At 43.4% G+C, this 19,887-nt stretch overlaps 1 protein-coding gene across 1 annotated transcript; it reads right to left on the bottom strand.

Annotated features, from left to right (window-relative positions):
• Positions 1 to 345: 345 nt before the first annotated feature.
• Positions 346 to 19,670, bottom strand: TAF5L (TATA-box binding protein associated factor 5 like). The gene is made up of 5 exons (XM_042820033.1): positions 19,637 to 19,670; positions 16,352 to 16,496; positions 11,641 to 11,745; positions 9,179 to 9,903; positions 346 to 3,631 (listed from the first exon to the last, which is right to left on the bottom strand). The coding sequence occupies exons 2-5, from the start codon at positions 16,491 to 16,493 to the stop codon at positions 2,834 to 2,836; spliced, it is 1,770 nt and encodes a 589-aa protein (XP_042675967.1). The 5' UTR covers positions 16,494 to 16,496; positions 19,637 to 19,670; the 3' UTR covers positions 346 to 2,833.
• Positions 19,671 to 19,887: the final 217 nt, after the last annotated feature.

Here is a 19,887-nt window from a genome sequence, read left to right as displayed (position 1 = left end):
TCACAAGCAGCAGCAGTCCCTGCTATTTAACATCTGAGCACTTAACTGTGCTAGCTTAAGTGTCTTAATGTGTTCTACCGTATATTTAAAACGGAATAAGGAAGGGGTCTCTGCAAATGCACTTGAAATACACAGCTAACGAATTGCTATCCAAATTCTGCCAGACTTAACCAGTATTTCTTCCTTCCACTCATACTTTCTTTCCAGTTCTGCCCTGAAATTCATGCTGTCAATCAGTTGCAAACATTTCTTACAGTCTAGATTTTTTCCTGGCTTTCTAGCCTCAAAGATTTGCATTTTGTGAGCACCAAAACAAACACTATCCACACAGTACCCCAAAGTTGATGGTTTTGAAGCACCTTGTTAGTGGTATCATTTTATTAACACCTTAGAAAGACAGTTTTGCTTCTTTTGCATATACAATGATTATCTTTCTAAGCATCTTTACCTGCATATCTCTTTTGTAGGGAAAATACTTAGAATAACTAATCAAAAGCCCAATTCCATTAGAGAAGATGTTAAAATGAAGCTTTGTTTTGGTCACTGCCCACCTCACCTGCTTTTTTTTTTTTTTTTTGGTTGCTGTTCAACCTACTTCAGGACTCCAGTCCAACTGCTTTAAAACTCAACTCAGGATACAAGGCAACAAACAGCAAATGAATTCCAGTAAAGACTGATGAGCCTCATGCTTTTTAGGTATGCACGCAAGCATTGCAGCAAGCACTTTGACACTTCCCTAAGACACATTTAATAATGAGATGTTTGGACTGGAATCTACAGAATCTATCAAAAACGCTCAAAACCACTACTGAGATTTCTGCAGGTTCAAGAATAGAATGCATTTCATCTGGTGAGCAGCTCAGTAAATCTGAAAGAAACCCTTCTAAAAGACCTGTATTGCACAGCACACGAGCAATTTACCTGTCTCCCATGCTGTATTTTCAAAATGCCTGATCCTGGACTGGGATCCTCGAGCTACTTCATACTTGATTCACAACTAGAAGATTAGCAATGCCATTCAACTTGTGGTACACACAACTGTTTCTGGTCCTCTTCGAGCAGAGCTGCAGCACACAGTTACTCATCTCAGAAAGGTCAAACATATTTCTGATAGAAGGTTATGGTCATTTACCAATCTAAGTAGGTATGGAGAAAAGAAAGCAGTTGCGAGCTGTCCTGTCATCTCAACTCTTACTCTGCTTTGACGTTCTTGAAAGAATTCTCTCAGACAGGTCCAGAAAAGCCTGAGGGAAGCCAAAAGGGAATTATCATTTAATTCTGACAATCTGTCTGGAAGACATTAGGAATGTGCCTCCGCTCTAAAGAGGAATTTCAGAACGTTAAGCCAAGAACCAAAAATGCAGTCCTGTACAGTGAGACCTTCCAGTGCACAGTGTGCACCTTAAGCAGTACCTCAGTCCTTCGCTCACACTTCAGCTGGCCTACAAAATCAGTATGCTGTGCCATGACCTACTGGGTCACCTCTGTGGAAAGCAAACAGGAAGGTATCAATACAGTGAACTCCAAGCCACCAAACCACCATATTCAAACCCCGAGTGCCAAGCAGACCCTGGCTCAAGCAGTGTAGAAGCATGCTCCTGCCATCTCCTTCCCATGCAAGTTAGAGCAAGTTTCCCAGAAAGGGACCAAACCAATTTTATTTTATTTTTTTTTTAAACTAAATGCTTTTAATAGAAAACAAAATACAAAATAACTCTTTCCAGAAAGCAGAAATATTCAATCTCTCTAAGTGACAAATTAGAACGTGCTTTTTCTGCAGATCCTTGTTTTAAATGCTGATGATTTATTTCACAAAGTGTTCATGAAACTGATATTGCAACATTTGGAGAAAAATCCAACACTGGCAAAGCTGCCTCTGCGTCTGCACAATAATTTAGTAATACTATTTTTCCCTCTCGTCACTTTGTGTGTATGTCTCTCTCCCCGTCCCCTTCTTCCTAGATTGCCAACTTCCTTTTACGGAAATATTTCTGTGAGGTGCAGTGGTAGACTGACATGTCTTGCTTCAATTAGGAGTCCAAACATAGCCTCTTCAGTTCCATCGTGCCCTCCTCCAGCCAAAGCAAGTCTTGTATTACCCTTTAAGCCACCGCCCTCACTGTTCTCCCATCCTCAAAACACAGTGCAACCAGATTCAGAAAGATCCCTCATCATGGAACATAAATACAAATATCACAGCTAGTACCAGGAATCAAACTCAAACAACAATGCAGAGACAGGCCTCTACTAAGGTCAGACTTCCATCCTCTTATTAAAAAGAAAGAAGGTATTTTCTGCATAGCTAGTCCAAAATATTGCAGAAGTGCAATAAGGAGCTGTAATATTTGGGACCGCAATGAGTGTAGAAAATACATAATGTTCTTTTAATATAAGGGTCTTAAAATGCTGGTACTCTGCAATACCAAGAAAAGAAAACAAAACACACTGGGCCAGTAGTTCTCCACACGCTCAAGCCTCAGTTAGCAGTAGATAAGATGTGCCCATCAATCAACGCAGGACATTTAAGTGCAGGTCAGCAGCTTATCTGGCTGGCAGTTTCACTTGTCTGGATCACACTTTTGGTTTCCCCTTTTCCTCTCCTACAAATACAGGATTAGAACACACGTGTATTTTCATCACTCCTCCTTTTTCTTTACTCCATTTAACAGCACAGGCCTTTTTATGGGCATGAAATTTTAAAGCATTTGCATCGCTCTGAACGCGCCTTTCAAGGGGACAGAGGCAGAAAAGTGTTTCACAGTCAGTAATCTCAGCTTGTAATGGACTCTGGCATTCAACACCCCCACCCACTTCCCTAAGGAAAAGAAAAAAATTAATGTTCCTGATTTTCTTGTGCAATTCCAGTCACTAGAAGAAGATTACAGGCCATAAACTGTACGCTCAGTACATTATTCATTTGTCCGGTATATACACCAACCAGTTCACTGGAAGACCCATCGGCAGGGGCATTGCAGTACGTGTTACGGATGTCCCACACCCGGACAGAATTGTCCATCGAGGCTGAAGCAATTAAACTACTGTCAGGGCTAAAAGTAAGGCTGGTTATGTTGTCCGTGTGCCCCCTCAGTTCTTTGTAGAGAGTTCCTGAAGCCAAGTCCCACAGCTTTAGCCGCTGGTCTTCACCCGCCGAGGCCAGGTACTTACCATTGGGAGAAAATGCAAGTGCCAGCACGGGGCCACGATGCCCGGTGAACAGGCGCACCGAGTTGCCTTGCTGAGTGCTCCATAAGCGCACAGTCTTGTCTGTGGAGCCTGTCGCTAAGTAGTTGGAATTGGGGTGGAACTTGACACAGTCTACATCCAGTAAATGGCCTGCATATATTCGCAGAGGGTACGTCCGATCAAACGACCAGAGTCTTGCGGTGCGATCATGGGAGGCGCTGGCAAAGTACAGGCTGCAGGGACTGATGTCCAAATCCCAGACAGGGTAGGCATGTCCTTGGTACAACACAGTGTTTGTGAAACTTCCGAGGTCCCAGTATCTGATGGACATGTCCTCAGAACAAGACAAAAGTCCTGAGCTGTCTGAAAGGAACCTGGTGCTATACACAGGCCCACAGTGTCCTCTCAGGATTTTCATTTCTGTGCCTGCGCTGTCATCCTCTTCCTCCTGGTTGGGAAGAGGAAAAAAAAAAAACAACAACAAACAGAGAAAAGCATGTTTATCTGTTCAGCACATACAGGAAAATAAGCTGGCATTGACACAGAAGAATTTATTTCAGATGCAGCACATTCTGCACAACCCCAAGACACAAATGCTGCTAGTGCATTTGGTATCAGTGCTAAAAGAGCTGCTGAGATCAGACTTATGTAAGAGGTTTCACCCCTACTTTGCATAGCCTCACGCCTGCTCTAGAAGGCAGTTAACCCAGAATCATATGAAAAATAAAGAAAAAAATAAGCATTTTAGGAAAGCTTTCCAAATGCCTGTTGCTTTAAAATGCTTGTTAAAAACATCTGCTAATTCCCTCTCCACTCCCTGCTAAAATTTTGGCTAGATGTTAAAACAGATCTTGGCATCTGCTCTTTTGGTGTGGTCATTCTTGGAAGTAAAACTCTCAGTAGAGAAAAAGAAGCCCAGATGTCTTAAACAAAAGGCAGGAGGCAGAAGGACAAGGCCAATGTGACAAGCTGTGTACTGGACATTCCTTCTCAGCCCCACACTTTAGCAGAGATCCAGCAGAGATCATAGTATCTATTTTCCTGTGCCAGCACCATCAGGATGCTTTACACCCCCACCTTTCAAGACCAGCAAATGCATCTTATTTAGGCCAAATAATCTATTTTGGGGTAGGAGAAGATAAGTAATCACAAAAAGGATTGTAGTGGAAACCTTTTTATCCTGCAGTTCTCCAATTCAAGCACCACAGCAGATCATCAACAATTAAAGGCTTTTACATTTTAAAAACCTCAATGAGCTGTGCTAAAGGAATCCGAGCATTTTACTCCTTCTCAACGGAGGCCATCTACGGGAGTCCGCTCAAGCAGCGCCTCGATAACCAAAGGCTACAGACTGCACAGGCTGCAACAAATTTCAACTCCAAACAGTGTCCTTGTCCAGCAAGTTGCACTCTCGCCTCAGTGAGAGCACAAGAAGAGAACCACAGCTTGGGATGCATCTGCTTGAGACCATCCTTCCTTGGGATACTCTTGCAGATGCTTTCGATCACTAGTGAATCAGAAACGCTTGCCTATGGACAAGTCTGCATGTGCAATTCAACACGATGCCCCTTTGTTTGTGAGCAGCCTCATGTACTTTTATCACTGCACACCGGTTTCTGTTTCCTGCAGAACAAGCACTTCCTGCCCTGAGAGGAAACTCAGCTCCCCAGGGCTGTTGCTGACCAGCAGAAGCCAGCGCACAGCAAGCGGCTCTCAGCTCTCACAGTCACCTCTCAGGGCTGCAGGACCTCAGGAACCACAGTTTGGCAGCATTTACCTACAGCCCTCAAAGCCCTTCTCATCCAACAGTTTCAAATCCCACTCACAAAAGTGAGCACGCTGTAACTGCTGGCTTGCTGTCTTCCTCCATCCCGGCTTTGTGCTCAGTGGTAGGTGGCAAGCAATGTTTAATAATGCTAATTCTCTTCAGAGTAGTGGCGCCCATGGGAGTTTTATGATGTGGCTGGGAGCCAATCCCATCTCTCATGGAAGGTGAGGCACAAAGAAATTACAGGCTCTAGCAGGCAAAGCTCTGTTCGTATTCAAATTGCTTTTTCTACTTCAGACAGAGCACTGCTTGCTGGAATCCACAGCATCTCTTTTAATATGGTAACGGCCTAGAATGCTGATACCTACACTGTTTTACCCTATTTAATTATGACCAAAAGATCCCTAACAAATTTCCAACAGAAGTCTGCTCAAGTGCCCTATACTGCATTACAGTTTTGGTAAATTCTGCAAGTCCAGGTACTTAATTCTATGCTTTCAAATTCATACAGAGCTACTTCAGCTACCTGCAAGAGCGTGCACTTTTGCTATTACAAGCACATGCTCTTCTTCTCTTATACTAAAGCTGCAGCTGATTTGAAAATGCCTGCCTAAGAATTCAAAAACCACACTTCTGTATGAGCACAGGTAGCAATTATTATCTTCCTCTTCTGTTTGATACTCAGTGAAACAACTGCACATTTCTGTTACAGTTCACTGAAAATGGGATACCTGTAATGCTTCTGAGTCACTACATTCTTCCTTTTCCTCCCTGTAAGTTAGCCTGCTAGCCAGAGCGGGCTAAATTTACAAGCTATTTACATCTAATTTAAACAATACCCTACAGATACAGTAAAAGCTACCTTTTATTATTTGCACTCTCCATTTTCAAAAGAATAACTATCAAAATATTTACAGTAATGGGACAAAACTGGAAAATTGACACTACTGAACATTAAAAAAAAAAAAAAACAACAAAATAACTGCTCATCAATAGTGAGTAAGAAATCATCCTGAGCTAGTACAAGACACCCCAAAACTACTTTGTTTTGTTCTTTTCAGTTTGTTAATGTGTTGGCATGTTTTATTATATTGCACACCTTTCAAATGAGACACTTGTAGATAAGACTGCCCAACATTTCAGTTATTGCTTAAATCAATAAATGAGTTTGACAGGACAGTCATCTGAATTCAGAAAACGCAAATGTTTCACTGCATTTAACCTTGTGAGCAGCAAGCCTTACCTAGCCCTCTGTGCAGCATAAGCATCAACGGAATGTCTGACCCTCAAAAAACCAAACAGAACAAAAAGCCATCCTCCGCCACCCCAGAAAGACTTCCTTTTATCTAAGCACTATCAAGTTTCTCTATCATTCTTCTCTCTCATCCTGTCAGGATGGAAGATCTCTCATCTGCCTACAGTAGGGATCTCTAGCAGGGGAACTCAAGGAGGTAGACACCAAGGCTCTCCTTGCAGGACATTTTTACTGCTTCTTCCTGCACTGCCTCCTCTGTCTGCCACCCATCAAGGTGTCAGTGCCATCCCTGCTCACTGCCATCTCAAGGACCGCTGCCACTCACTGTCTTAAAAGTAGAGTCAAACAGGGTCAAGTCTTAGCCTTCACAGAATTTAAAGGCTTGTCACTCTTATGGCTATTTGGGATAAAGAGCATAATTTTCTGCTGATGATTGATGTAGCACCAGTGATGAGCATGGCAAACAGTAAGGCCATTCGCACTGCTGCAAAATTGCATTTTGTACAGGGACTACGGAGTGACATCTGTGAAACAACACTATAAATAAAATGGAATTTCTTTATCCCTAAATGCTGAGCCTCCCCTGTTTCCAAGAACCAAGCTGACACTGGCAAAGTGTATTCGGGCATCACACTGAGCAAAATTCACTAAAACTACAGCTAATAGAAAACTGACTTTAAAGCCTTTGTGTCGGTAAGAGACTTGGAAAAACTATTGATCTCTTCTGCCAAATGGCAACTTCACACATATACACACGCAAAAGGAGTTAATAAACCAGTAGTGTCACTTCAGTGCCATCCTGAAAGAGATCCACTGAAGCTATCACAGCCCCAGACCTCTATAACTTCTTAAACTGCACGACTAATGTGCTTGCAGCAGACCAGAAACCAAGCTGAAGGCTGATTATTTTGAGCACTACTTACATACAACAGTGCATCCCAGTCCAATTACTCTATACAGAAATCAAACAGAACAAAATGAAGAAACCCTACAAAAACCAGCCAAGTGTCACATCCTATACAGGTTACAGAACTCGATGCAGTAATGTCAGTGCACTTCAGCCTTTTCTGTTGCCAAAGTTTCCATCAGATTTATTGCTACGAACTCTTGCTGATCAGACTGCCATGACGGTCTGAAACACAGCTTCCACTCACTGAGCTACATGCTGGTGACTGCAGCCCAGCAAGGGTAGTCTCATTCAAGTTGGCTTGATATCTGTGCCTTCCACCTCAGTGGCACACATGTGGATAGTGGTCTGTTTTTACCTTTGATCCTGTCAGTACTTCTGTGGGCATGCACTTGCTGCTCTCTGACACAGGCATTTGCTTCCTTTGCAGTCCTTAGGCTTTCATTGGCATTCAAAGATATGGAACCAATGATCTGCTCAGGCTGATGTTTGCCCTCAACTCTGAACTCCAGATCAGGTCACTATTTGTTTTGTCAGTGATGAAATGATTCAGGGCAATGATGACTTTAATTTGTGCTGGTCTTTGACCAGTTTTTTAGACCTGTGCATAAATACTGCAGGATACACAAGATCTTAAAACAAACAATGCCATTTGTTTGTAATTAAGCTTCTGTGGCCATTTCATAATATATGTAAGAAAAAGCAAATACATGCCAACAAAAAGCTAACGTATACTCCTGACAGCTTGGCAATATACCACTTGTCTAAAGCCTGGAGTCAAAGAAGGTGATCTGCTAATTTACCAGATAAATTTTCCTCGTCACAGGCTATTTTCATTTATTTTTCCTGAAAGGCAATCCATAGCCAAATGTCCTAGGAACTTCTGCAGCTTATCATGACAACAAACCCACAGCTCCACCCTGGGTTAGTGTGACCTGCTCACTCAGCAGAATGGCTTAACCAGAGAAGTGGTGAACACACTGCTGTGCTATTTCACCTGGACACCTGCCTCTAGATCTCAAGCTAACTAACAAAGCAATCTTGACTCATACACCTCATCATATACCAAACTATGCACTCTTTAAAAATAAACAGAACCTTGCCACCAGGTATTTTTTTATGAGCAGAAAATAAAACAGCGGGGGAAAAGAAAAAAGGATGCTTCTGCTAAATGCACAACAGAAGAACAATTGAATGCTTCCCCCTCCCTGCCCCCCCTTCAAGAGGAGTGATTAAACAAAAGAAGAGTTACAAACTGATCTCTAACCAGATATAAGATGCTACAGGGGCAGTTGTGGTGAGAGGGGAGGGAGGGTGTGACTAGAAGTTAAAAGAAAAAGAAAAAAAAACTGGAAGACGTTATCTAGCCTGGCATGCAAAGGCACAGATATCCCAGTCCTCATCTTTAGCACTCCAGCACAAGTGAGAATTGTCTGAAGCTCCTACACTACTGATTCTTTAATGCAGACTCGCTGTATAATTTTTCAACTCCTCACCTCTTGCTAGAATGACTCTTTATTTTTTAAGTTTTTCACTTAAACATACTTTTCACATCTGAGGCCTCAGACCAACTTTCTCTGGTTCTTTTTTTACTTTATCCTTCCCAATTCTGCCTCCCTTTCACCACTTTTCTGATTGCATTTTGAACCACTTCTAGTTTTCACTACAGTGCGTTTTTACTTTCCGTATTTCCTCGTTTCATCTTCCCACCCACAGAAGAAGGCTCCGTGCTACACAGCAAAGAGCGTTCTCCAGTGACCTGTCTGTACCGGGCTGCCTCTGTACTGTGATCTCTTCAAGGACAATAAGAAGAGGGAGATCTGCACCTAGGACTCATGAACTGTGACCTGAGCACACTGTCATTACACCTCAGTGCAGCATTTCAGAAGCAAGGCAAGAAAGAACAGGGATAAGAGGAGGCTGTAAGAGGAAGTGAGTCAAGGCAGACAGGAGGCAAAGAGACTCACAGTTTCCTATAACACTATTAGATACTCAACATAAAGCCCGAATATACCTCAATAGAAAGGGTATTGAGGAGGGAAAAAAAAAAAAGAGGTATTCAAACCTCCTCATCCAGGATATCACAAGCCAGGCGGATGCGGGACACATCAACAAGATGGGGCTCAGATTTTAACTTCTTGGAACGCAGGCTCCACAGCTTAACGCATGAATTATCAAACCCAGCAGCAAGCAGCTTGCTATTTGGTGAAATCTCTGCCGTGTTCAGCAATTGCTCTGTGTTATAGAAGGCATAGAAGCAGATGGTTGTTAAGGAAGGGGGCCCATCCTTGACGCGTTTAATGCTGTCCTGCAGTAATTCCAGCGCTGCCTCATTCTGCAAGATGGAAGCTGGTACCTCGCTGGGCTCCAGCCCGTTGCTCTCATTACGCGAGGAGCTCCCACTGGCGTAGAGCTGGTAGTCGGTCCTCTTGGAGGGCTGCACATCCAGGTGGATGTGCAAGGTCAGGACTTTGCACAGGGCGTTGTTGTTGTCACTTTGGAGGTAGCGAAGAAGGTAGTTGTAGCTGTCCTCTTGAAGGCGGATGACGTACTTGTTGTCCAGAAAAGCCCGGAGCTTCAAGTTGGACAGGATATCTTGAATAGTCATGGTAGTCTGTAACTGCTCAATGATATCCTTCTGGCTGGCATTCTGCAAGAACATGCCATGGAAGCGGCTGTAAAAACTGTCCACTGTGCTTTTGAGGCCATTCTGGACCATGTTCAGATGGAGGTAGACAAAGAGGGGATACAGAAGAGGCATCACTTCATGGCTGTGCTGAGAATCTGAATCTACAGAGAAAAGAGCGACAAACTTTGAACAATTTCTCAATCCACTTTCTAAACGGAACAAAGCAGAGCAAGGACAACTATTGCAAAAAGCCTCAGGAATAGGACTCTGTTAGTTTCTGGCATTTAAGTGGACCTTTTCAGCCACTTAAAGGGGATACAGAGCATCTACTGAAGATTTAAGCAGAGATTTCAAGTTGATGAAGTATATTATCAGGAAAAAAAAAAAGGGCAGATTTCAAAACTCCTTTTAGGAGTGGTCAGTTATTAAAATACTACCTTGCTACATGACAGTCAGATTTTTTCACTCTGTATTTCAGAAAATACATACATTGTCCATTGAGATAAACTCTAAAATTTACTTGTTACATTTAAAATAACATTTAATACAGTTTCAGTAAAAAATATTTATGTAGTTTGTGTTGGCCTGAACTTAGTTGGCTTTTTTTAATTTCCCCCTAGGCTTCAATAAAACTTGTACATGATGCTTTGGGTGGAACTGATTTGATTTATCCCAAGCTACAGTTGTCAGAATGTACTGCAATATTCTGGGCTTGTTCCATTTCTGTGCCAGCTTGTGTGCATGCTTTCTGTCTCTCACCCTGACAAGGCAAATCCCAGCAGTAATTCCTAGTGCACTGTGCAAACAGCTCCCGATTAGGCTATGCTGTACCTTGCAGAGACTGATCTGTGCAGCAGCTTCTTGGAGCTGTGTCCCTCCCACCAGCTGCAGGGAGCTGTGAGGAGCAGAGCACTGCTACCGGGTATCAATAATCCCACGCAGGGCACAACAGTGACTTATTGGAGGCCCAAATGCATCTCCCACTGTGTACCACCCTTTCTAACTTCCCCTTCAATCACTACCAGTAATATCAACCAACATTGCACACTGGGATCAAGGCTCACTGGAAAAACGTAGACATGTCACAAAGTGGGGAGAGTGGCAACCTCCATCTTCAAGGCACTATTATAAAAGACCTTATCCATTTTTTGGCTTTTTGTTGTTGTTGTTGATGCTTTTTTCTTTTAAATCTCCCCACCTTTGGGACTCTAGGAGAAATATGAACCATTGCAGGAATACCTGGAATTATGGATGCCCTATGCACCCCACTATAGCATAAAAATATTTTTCCCATCATGTATTTGCAGTTTCTAAGTCCGTACAAGTAAATGAAAGGATATAAATTATCTCTTAGTAGCCTTGACGATTGAAAAAGAAATCAGTTATGAACAAAATTCAAAATTCCTAGGCTAGGGGACAGAAATTAGTGCAGTAATCTACTAAGCTATCTGCCATTCATATAAAGCATTGCCATCTTCCTTTTTGTCTTGTATACATACAATGCTTTTCAGAAGATCTACAGATATAGAGGTCAAATCTATATTAACAAGATAAGTTCAACAGACAGCTAACAGACAAAGCTACTCAGCCATCAGGTAAAAAAAAAAAAAAAATTTAAATATATATATATTTTTATATATATTTATATATATATATATATATATATATATATATATTCAGTTGTAGTAACTGAAATCTCATAGCTTGGAATCAAAAGATTCAGACAGAAACATAACTTGAAGTCCTAAGACTTTCTCTAGTCCACACCACGCCTCTCCCATTCCTGTACTAATTAACCACACTGTATGTCAGGATCTTGAATTTTGCTATACTGTCATTTATTTGTTGAAATGGCACAGATCCAGCTGGCTTCCTCTTCCTCGCTTCCTGATATTTACCTGTGAGAAAATTGCGTAGTCGTCCAAATTGTACTTCATATTGCTGTGGCTCCGGCAGGCAGGGAGCTGCAGACACAACGTTGGCACAACCAGATTCAGATTGGACTGTGAAGTAAAATAAATAAAATTAGGATTTAAGGAGTTTTGCATGTGTGCCTGGAAATAAAACTTCTCATAAGATCCAAGGTAATTCAGCCACCGGGGTGACATTTTTTACTTCATACTGTCCAGGGAGGACACTGTCTTAAGCACCAAAACAAGGCATTTATTAAATTTAATCTAAAGAGTTACACAACTGAGACAGATCATGAATGAAAAACTAAACTGATTTTTTTTAATTTAAAAAAAGCTTAGCAACTCTTCTGCTTGCTCTCCACCACCCCAAATACATTTTTAAGCTTTCAGATAGGTTGAGTTCAGAAGGAACAGTGTAATGTTGTCACAGATCCCTTTAGAGGTTTACAAGACACTGGATGGTTTTACAACTTTGCACTCAGAAAGAGGAAAGCAATTCCTAACTTTCTCCAAAACAAAGTCTCTCCATCTGCTAAAGCCAGCACCCTTCAAGACACGAGGCCTGCAGTAACCCTACCACAGAGCATCAAGGTCATCTCAGAGGGTATTAAACTGATTTTGGAATCAGCATCAGCTCTTATAAATGTGGTTCTCTTCCATCTAGAAAGGAAATGACTTATTTCTCTGGCACAAAACCCTTCCTCTTCTGCTAATGCCCTAGAATCTGCCTTGAGGCTTTGTGCAGGTTTATAGACATTCGCCTATATAACCTAGGCAAATAAAAATACTGGTAATTAGAAACAAAATCTGCATTCCTAAATTTTAACTGATGTATTTAATTCTTCTGTTCTTGCAAGAGCAGGACAAGTCAAAGAGCTTTGTTTTCCTCTTTATTTTTTTTTTTAAATAAACATTCATAACTGTTTTGCCCTCCATAATACTTATTCTCATTATTTTCCCTTTCAACTTCTTTTGGCCTTTCCGCCTCCCAGTCCCTTTCATTCCTGTCTCTTTTCCTTCCTGTCCTTGATCGATCACTTTTTTTGTTCAAGCATTTGGCTCACGCAGAGGCACAGATAGCCTTGGAAGTCTATAAACAACAACATCAAATTTTCACGTGCTCAAGAGAGAGGCCAGCCTGCAGCTCATCTCAATGCATCTAATTAGAAAGAGATCAGCTCATGGTATGCACACAGCCTGTCACTATTCCTCCCCTCACTCTGTATCCCTGGCTCTTAGAGAAATACAGAAGATGCATTTACTGCAGGGAAAGCTGAATTCACCTTCAGCAACAGAGAGTTAAGCAATGCTTGTCTTCTCCCCATGGGAAACACAACTAAAGACTCCAGTACCAATAGCCTATCTTCTAGCAAGTCAGTCTCAAAACAAACAAATACAAGCTGTTAACAGATACACAAACACTGTACTTTCTACAGCCTGGTTGCTTCACAGGCTCCATGTTGATAAGAATTCCAGGCTTAGAGCTTTGCATCAAAACTCAGAGCATCAGTTTATAAAGAAAACAACTTCAAAAACAAAGCAAAACATTTATGTAACGCTACTTATTGGTATTAAAGCCTAAATTAAAAAATACCTTCTACTTGGGCTCATAATTTAATATAATCAATATTAATCATGAGGAAATAAACTCACGCTTAACAATTCAGAAACAATCAGCAACAGTTTTCAGTGTCACCCATGCCACTTGTGGCAAAAGCAAAGGACACCAGAAAAATAGAAATAGGGCCTTTCTTTCAAATGTAAATCTGTGGCACTGCATAAGAGTCAGCTCTGCAGAGCTTCAGTGGCCTTGTTTCAGCAGGAAGGGGCATGACTTTTCATCCAGCTTGTGCCACAAAGCACAGTGTCTGTCCTCAGCTTAATGAAGCGCTCCCTCCATGTCACCTACTTAACTTTCTTTCTGTAAGTAACATAATTCCAAAATGAAGATGCCCTTCCTGCTTTAGAAAGGAGAAACTGATCTTCAGCTGCCTATTCTAAAGCAGGCTGACTGGATGACCATCAGGCTCTGCACTTCACTCAATAAAGATGCTAGAGCTTGATCCTACCAAGCACACAGCAAACAAGCCCTAACCTAGCAGCCAGTGACAGCAAGTTCTAATCTTTTTCCTTCTCCAAACTCTTGCCCAGTTAACGCTGCTAAAAGGGATCAAGAGCTCAACAGCTCCCAAAACAAAAAAGCAGATATTCAGGTATTTTTTTCTCCCGGTGGAAGAAAAATACATTAAGAGATCTACACTGTTTTCTTCTCCACTTTCCCGAGTGGCCGTAAGTGCAGCTATTGGAAACATCTGCTCCCTGCCTTCACTTCCTGTAATTGCAGCCAGTTAAGCAACCCGCCAGCAAATTCCAAGGAACCCATTCCTGTTTCAGGGACACCAGCAGCACCCCTCTGGTCTCCTGTTTCTGCTAAGAAGGAACAAATGCAGGGCCGTTTCATAGCAGCTGGTTCTCCTTCGATGAAAGTGCAATTAAGTACAATTTTACATTAATTCTGACAGTCTTAAGTATTGATAGGATACTGTGGACAATATTGGAGAAACCTGTTCTTCAGTTGCTTTTTCTATCCCTCAAACACTCTTCTAGTTCATTAAGAAATATGAAACAGTCAAAAGGAAGCTCTGAGCTGTATTTTAGTGCAAAAACCAGAACTGTGTAACTATAGCAAGTATGGAGAAAGGCTGAAGAGGCTCTGGAGGATGACAAAAAGAAACGTCAAGGCAAAACAGAGAAACAAAACTATTTAAAACCAAAACCAGTGGACACTTCACTCAGAAAGGAGAAATCAGAATTGAAGACAGCAGTAGGCAACTCTCCCATTTCTAGAGACCACCTAATTTACAATGCAAACAAAGGAAAGAGTTGAACAGAAAAAGTAAGGTGAGTTTTATTAAGGACGAAACAAAATCATCTCCAGAAAAAAATATTTTATTGCTTTCTCTGAAATAAAGCTGTGCTAGCTTCAGAACCTGGCCAGCTTTTATTCAGCTTACAAAACTAAAATGACTGTAGCAGAAGTATTTTGAGCTTGTTTTGTCAGGATAAATACATGCTAGGATTTTCTCTTTCAACAGTCATTTGCAGAACTGCAGCATATTCACTGATAGCTTACTACCAGCATGTTTGACATGGAGAAATAGTAAGCAGCAGAATACATGATAGCAGACCATTTTCAGTTCTAACGAAAATTGATGACTAAGTTCTGAATCATTAGCCACAAAACCCTTGCGCTGGCAAGAAGATACAAACTAGTAAGAAACTTAGTAATAATATTTGGTAGAAGATTAGTAAAGAGACAAAAAAAAAAAATCAATCACAGTCATGCTTTACTGAGGTCTTTTTGCATGATGCCATGTGGGAATGCAAGGACTTGCAGTCCAATTCAGCTCTGTTTGTCCTTCAGATACTCTGCACCCTCCCAGTATCAATTAGTTCCAACTTCTAATCCCATTCCAACCGACCTTTCTACTCTTCTTTTCCCTAAAACATCTCATCAAAACCAACCAAAACCAATTTGCATCTCACTTCGGTTTCATTTCTTCCCCATCCTTCCAGTATTACTTCAGAGAGTTGCAGCAAGCATCTGCCAACTTTAAAAACAGCAAGGAAATGAAAAATACTGAGAAGGTGCAAGTCCATTTTAATAACAAAGCATTACCCAATTTCCTTCAGGCTCCTACAAGAGTCAGCCTACACATTTACCCATACATCGCTCATCTTAGGACTAAAATAAATACAGCAAAATAGTTGAGAGGTGGAAAGAGCCATTTTGGCATTCATCTTTACCCAGGTACAAGCACAGAGTTATACAACAACCGATGTTTTGTCAAATTAAGCTGTATCACAAGTAAATTATACTCTTGCCACTCTCAGCTGGGAATATCATTACATCCTAAACAGATCAACTAAAAAAGACCCACTCTTCTACTTGTGCTTTCACCCCAAGTTCAACCTTGTATTTTTCATTACTTTTAAATGTAAATAAAGTGTTTACAACCTCCATATCACTTGCATCTTTTCAACATTTGTACCCGCACAAATACTAGCCAGTTTATTTTAACATAAAAAAAGATAAAAATATAAATAGTCTGCCTGGTCACAGAAAAGACTGGGAACAGCAAATAGCATAACAGAATCCAAAAGCCTTTAAGAAAAAGGAGACAGTTTATTTCTGTGCCTCATCAACTGAAGGGTTTCTTTCCCCTCTAAACCCCCCCCCCGCCCCCCCCAAGTGACACATAGGAGCTTTCACAGTTTGAAATACGACAAGGCCAGAGAGAAAAAACCAGCCTGTATCACTTCCATTTCACATGACATAGCCCTCCTGGAGTACAAAGGTACAATAGATTTTCCTACTCCAACTTAATCCCTCCTGCAGGCTCTTCTAATTTTGGTATCAAAGTACCACTACTCACCACACTTCATGTTTTCTAAGATACAGTGCATGTATTTACCACTATCCAAGCCCAATGCTCCACGGCCCATGCATCTCAATTTTTTATGCTTCTAACTATAGTTTCATTCTCTGAAATCACTTAACTCACTCCAGCTTCATACTGGCAAATTTCCTTCGAAAGGGCAGCTCTCCATACATACAGGTGAATTCATTTAGCTTTACCAAGATGCACGATCATGCGTGCTGGCAAGAAGCACTCATGGAAAATAGCAGGATTACCTGTGAGATTAGCTGCCATCTCTTCAGCAGTCTGACACAGCCTCAGCCCTTGTTTTAGGGGACCTTCTGAGTCCACATACTGACGGCGCTTGAGGTAGCAGGACACTGCCATCTGAATCTGTTCTGTGCGTACGCGTTTCATGACCTGGAAAGAAAAGAAAGATGATGGACTGCTACTGTGGAGGCATCTGCTGAGACCAACACGCACCATAGCTGTACTGCAAGTGATAGGGAACAAATGGCATTTTCATTGCTGAAGTTAAACAGCTCCATTACTGAAGCATGAAATAAAGCTTGTGGGCACCTGTCACAGTACCAAGGCATAACCTTCATGCTTTGAATCAGCTCCCTGAAGATATTTTGCTGCTCAATTCTACTGATTTCACTAGGAAATCCACAATACCATTGAGGAGTGCACACTGAAGCTGCAGTGATCAGTCAAAGTATTTGATTTTGTTAAAGTAACTCACAAAAAGGAAAAGTTTCTCCTCCTTGCTTTTTACAGTAACTCCAGTTGTGTGCTGATTCTTCTGCTTAAACAACCAACAAAATGATACCAGAAGAGTCAGGGGAATAAGAAATTAATATAAAAAGGTGGGAATTTCAGAATAGTCATGCTTTAAATAGCCTACCTGTCTCACTTATTTGGGGAATCAAAGAAACAACAGCTTATAGCCTGAATTTACAGGTCAGGGCCAGCGTTCTGGTGCCTCAGTCAGGTACGTTTCCAGAAAAAAAAAAAAAAAAAAAAAAAAAAGAAAAAGCCAAAGCCTTTTACACCTGCTCCCATCCACGTAGACTTACCACACAAATTAAAAAAAGATCCTCCGAAGTTTCCCCTAAGTAAATTTTGAAAGCCATCCTCACAAGCACTACCTGGTTGTATCTCGAACCCAAAAGGAGACTGATGCTCACTTTTAACCTCTGGCTTTTCACAAAAGCCTCAAGAAGGGGAATGGAACAGCTCACTTCTATCTGAGTAGTTACCAGCTGCCACCAACCTTTAGACAATAGCCACAGAGCAGCTAAATCTGATGAAACGCAGCTTTGCAGAGAGTCAGGCACATACGACCTTTCTTCCCAGTTCCAAGAACTGTGCTCCTAACAAAATGCCAACTCAAGAAGCAGGCCATAGCCCAGCCTTCTCAGTATCCACACACATCTGTGCTTATCGCAGCTGTCAGAGCAATGAGCTGAGAAGTCCCAAGTAGACAGAGATGCAAGGTTTTAGCATAAGTCACTTCAAACACATAGTGAAAGTGCATAGTGGAACTGCAAGCCCTAATGCTAGGGAGAAAACTTTAAAGGGATTTCCATTTGCTCTCAAAGGTGAAGTAACGGCTGATGGTGGGGAAGGGCCACTGACACCTGTAAGTTTTGAAAGCATTCTCAGATAGATCTATTAAAATCAACTACAACTTATTCCATGCCAAAAACAAATTTCCTTTTAACCTTCAATTAAATAAATCACCTTGATTTACGCTGCTACAAATGCACCCTCAGCAAGTCCACTGATGATATGAAGCTGGGAGGAGTGGCTGACGCACCAGAATGCTGTACTGCCATTCAATGAGATCCAGACAGGCTGGAGATATGGGAAGGGAAGAACCTGATGAGGTTAAACAAGGGCAAGTGCAAAGTCTTGCACCTCAAGAGGAACAATCACACTCATCAGTATAGTTAGGGGCTGAGCTGCTGGAGATCTGCTCTGCAGGGAAGGATCTGCCGGTGGACAGCAGGTTGGCCACGAGCCAGCAGAGAGCCCTTATGGCCAAGAAGGCCAATGGGATCCTGGGATGCATTATAAAGAGTGTGGTCAGCAGGTTGAGGGAGATGATCCTCCCCCACTGCTCTGCCTGGTGAGGCTCCTCAGTTCAAGAAAGACTGGGTCTTTCTTACTTTCAAGTGACAGTGCAGCAGGACAGAAGTCTTCCCCAGGAAACCCCTTCGGGCACCAAGCTCAGGCCTCTTACTTTGCCATCATCCCTCACCCTTAGCACCAGAAAAAGCAATGCCACAAGCAGGGAAAGCTTCATAGTGAAAAATGGATTGACAATGCAAGAAAAGAAAAACAACACTCCTATGAATATTCTTCTCCAAGCCCTAAAAAACAGGGTTTATCATAAAACAAACGTAAGAAAGGGCTGCCAAAATGCCTTGAGCTGGGCTCAAATTGAGCACATTCACAACAGGTCAATGATGCAGAACTGAAGGGCAAAAAGAACACATTTGTTCCCCCTGGACCTTCGCATCATGTCCTCGCCTGGCTCTCAGAGCTGAAGAGGATCTTCAGGACATGCACACATCAACCCTATGTTGCTTCCGTGCCTGCAGGAAGCCTGGAGCACTCTTTCATTAGTCTCAGCTGCCTTGCTCCACCCAAACACCCCAAGAACGATAAATACTAGTGCCATTAATTATTTTGACTGATAAGCAAAATACACAAGGAAAGAGAACGATCACCTCAGGAGCCTACACAGCTACAGTGCAGCCTCTTTTGCACAGTCACCAGTACGAGGGCACAAAAGAGACACTGAGCTGCTGCTCTTTGAGGAACCAGAACACAGAAACCCAGAGAATACATCGTAGGTTCCTCTTTCTTAGAAGAGCTGGAAGTTGGCTGTGTGTTGAGCACTGGGTCGGGAGAATTCACTTCCTCCCACCGAGGTGCAGGTTTAGGCAGATTCCGCAGCCCTTTAGTATCACAGCATGGACGGAGAGAAGCTGGAGGACTACCGCTGCTCTGCCCTCCGTCCTGCCCGGGGATGAGGCACCAAGGATCCAAAACACCTCCCACAAACTCTGAAGTATTCAACTCATCCAAGATTCACAAAAGTTTCAAAAGAAACAAGATAAAGGCCCACTTGGGGTAGGAAAACCGCGGCCCCAGGTGGCCGTGGGCAGGGCGCTGCGGGCAGAAAGCAGACAGCCGGGATGCTAAGCGGGGTGCAGGTCCGGCTCCCTCCCTGCCCGCGGGCTCACACCGCCAGCCCCACAGAGCTGCTTTCACTCCCCTCCCCGCCCCCACGGCACGATCCCCAGTCCCCACACTCACCCCTGGCGCCCGCCCCTCCTCTTGTGCCGGCCCCCGGCGCTCTCCCGCCGCAGCCCCGTCCGCGCCCGAGGGTCACCCCGCGGCCTCCCCGGGGCCTGCGGGGCCTCCGCCACGAGGCGGCCTCCCCACGCTCGCTCCCGCCGCCGGGCGGCGCCGCTCCGCTCCGCTCCGCTCCCGGCCCGCCCGCCCGCTCGCTCCCCCCCCCCGGCGCGGCGCGGGCCGCCACTTACTGAGCATCGCAGGCGGCGGAGGCGGGGGGAGGCGGGAGCCCGCCGGCGCCGCCGGGAACGCTGTCAGTGCGCCCAGCCGCACTGGGCGGGGGCACCGCCGCTGCCGCCTCCGCTGTGCGCCGCGGGCGCAGCGGCCGGGGTTGCCTGCGGGCCGGCGGCCGGCGGCGGCCTCTCCATGGCTGCCTGACACACGCCGCGGCGGGGTGGGGGCGAGCGGGGCCGGAGAGGCCCGCGCGCAGGCGCCCTCCGGC

The sequence above is a fragment of the Centrocercus urophasianus genome, unplaced genomic scaffold (genome assembly GCF_019232065.1).
Source record: "Centrocercus urophasianus isolate 14NV4802_14NV808 unplaced genomic scaffold, USGS_Curo_1.0 seq_10, whole genome shotgun sequence".
In the NCBI taxonomy this organism is placed as follows: domain Eukaryota; kingdom Metazoa; phylum Chordata; class Aves; order Galliformes; family Phasianidae; genus Centrocercus; species Centrocercus urophasianus.
This window is presented reverse-complemented; position numbering and strand designations above follow the sequence as displayed.

What these genes read in the sequence shown, in the direction of transcription:
- TAF5L (XM_042820033.1), bottom strand. Translation starts at nt 16,493, where the DNA reads ATGAAACGCGTACGCACAGAACAGATTCAGATGGCAGTGTCCTGCTAC. An exon ending in GATGGCAGCTAATCTCACAG is followed by an intron (nt 11,746 to 16,351) that starts GTAATCCTGCTA and finishes TTTACTTCACAG; the next exon opens with TCCAATCTGAATCTGGTTGT. An exon ending in GTGATATCCTGGATGAGGAG is followed by an intron (nt 3,632 to 9,178) that starts GTTTGAATACCT and finishes CTTCCCAACCAG; the next exon opens with GAGGAAGAGGATGACAGCGC.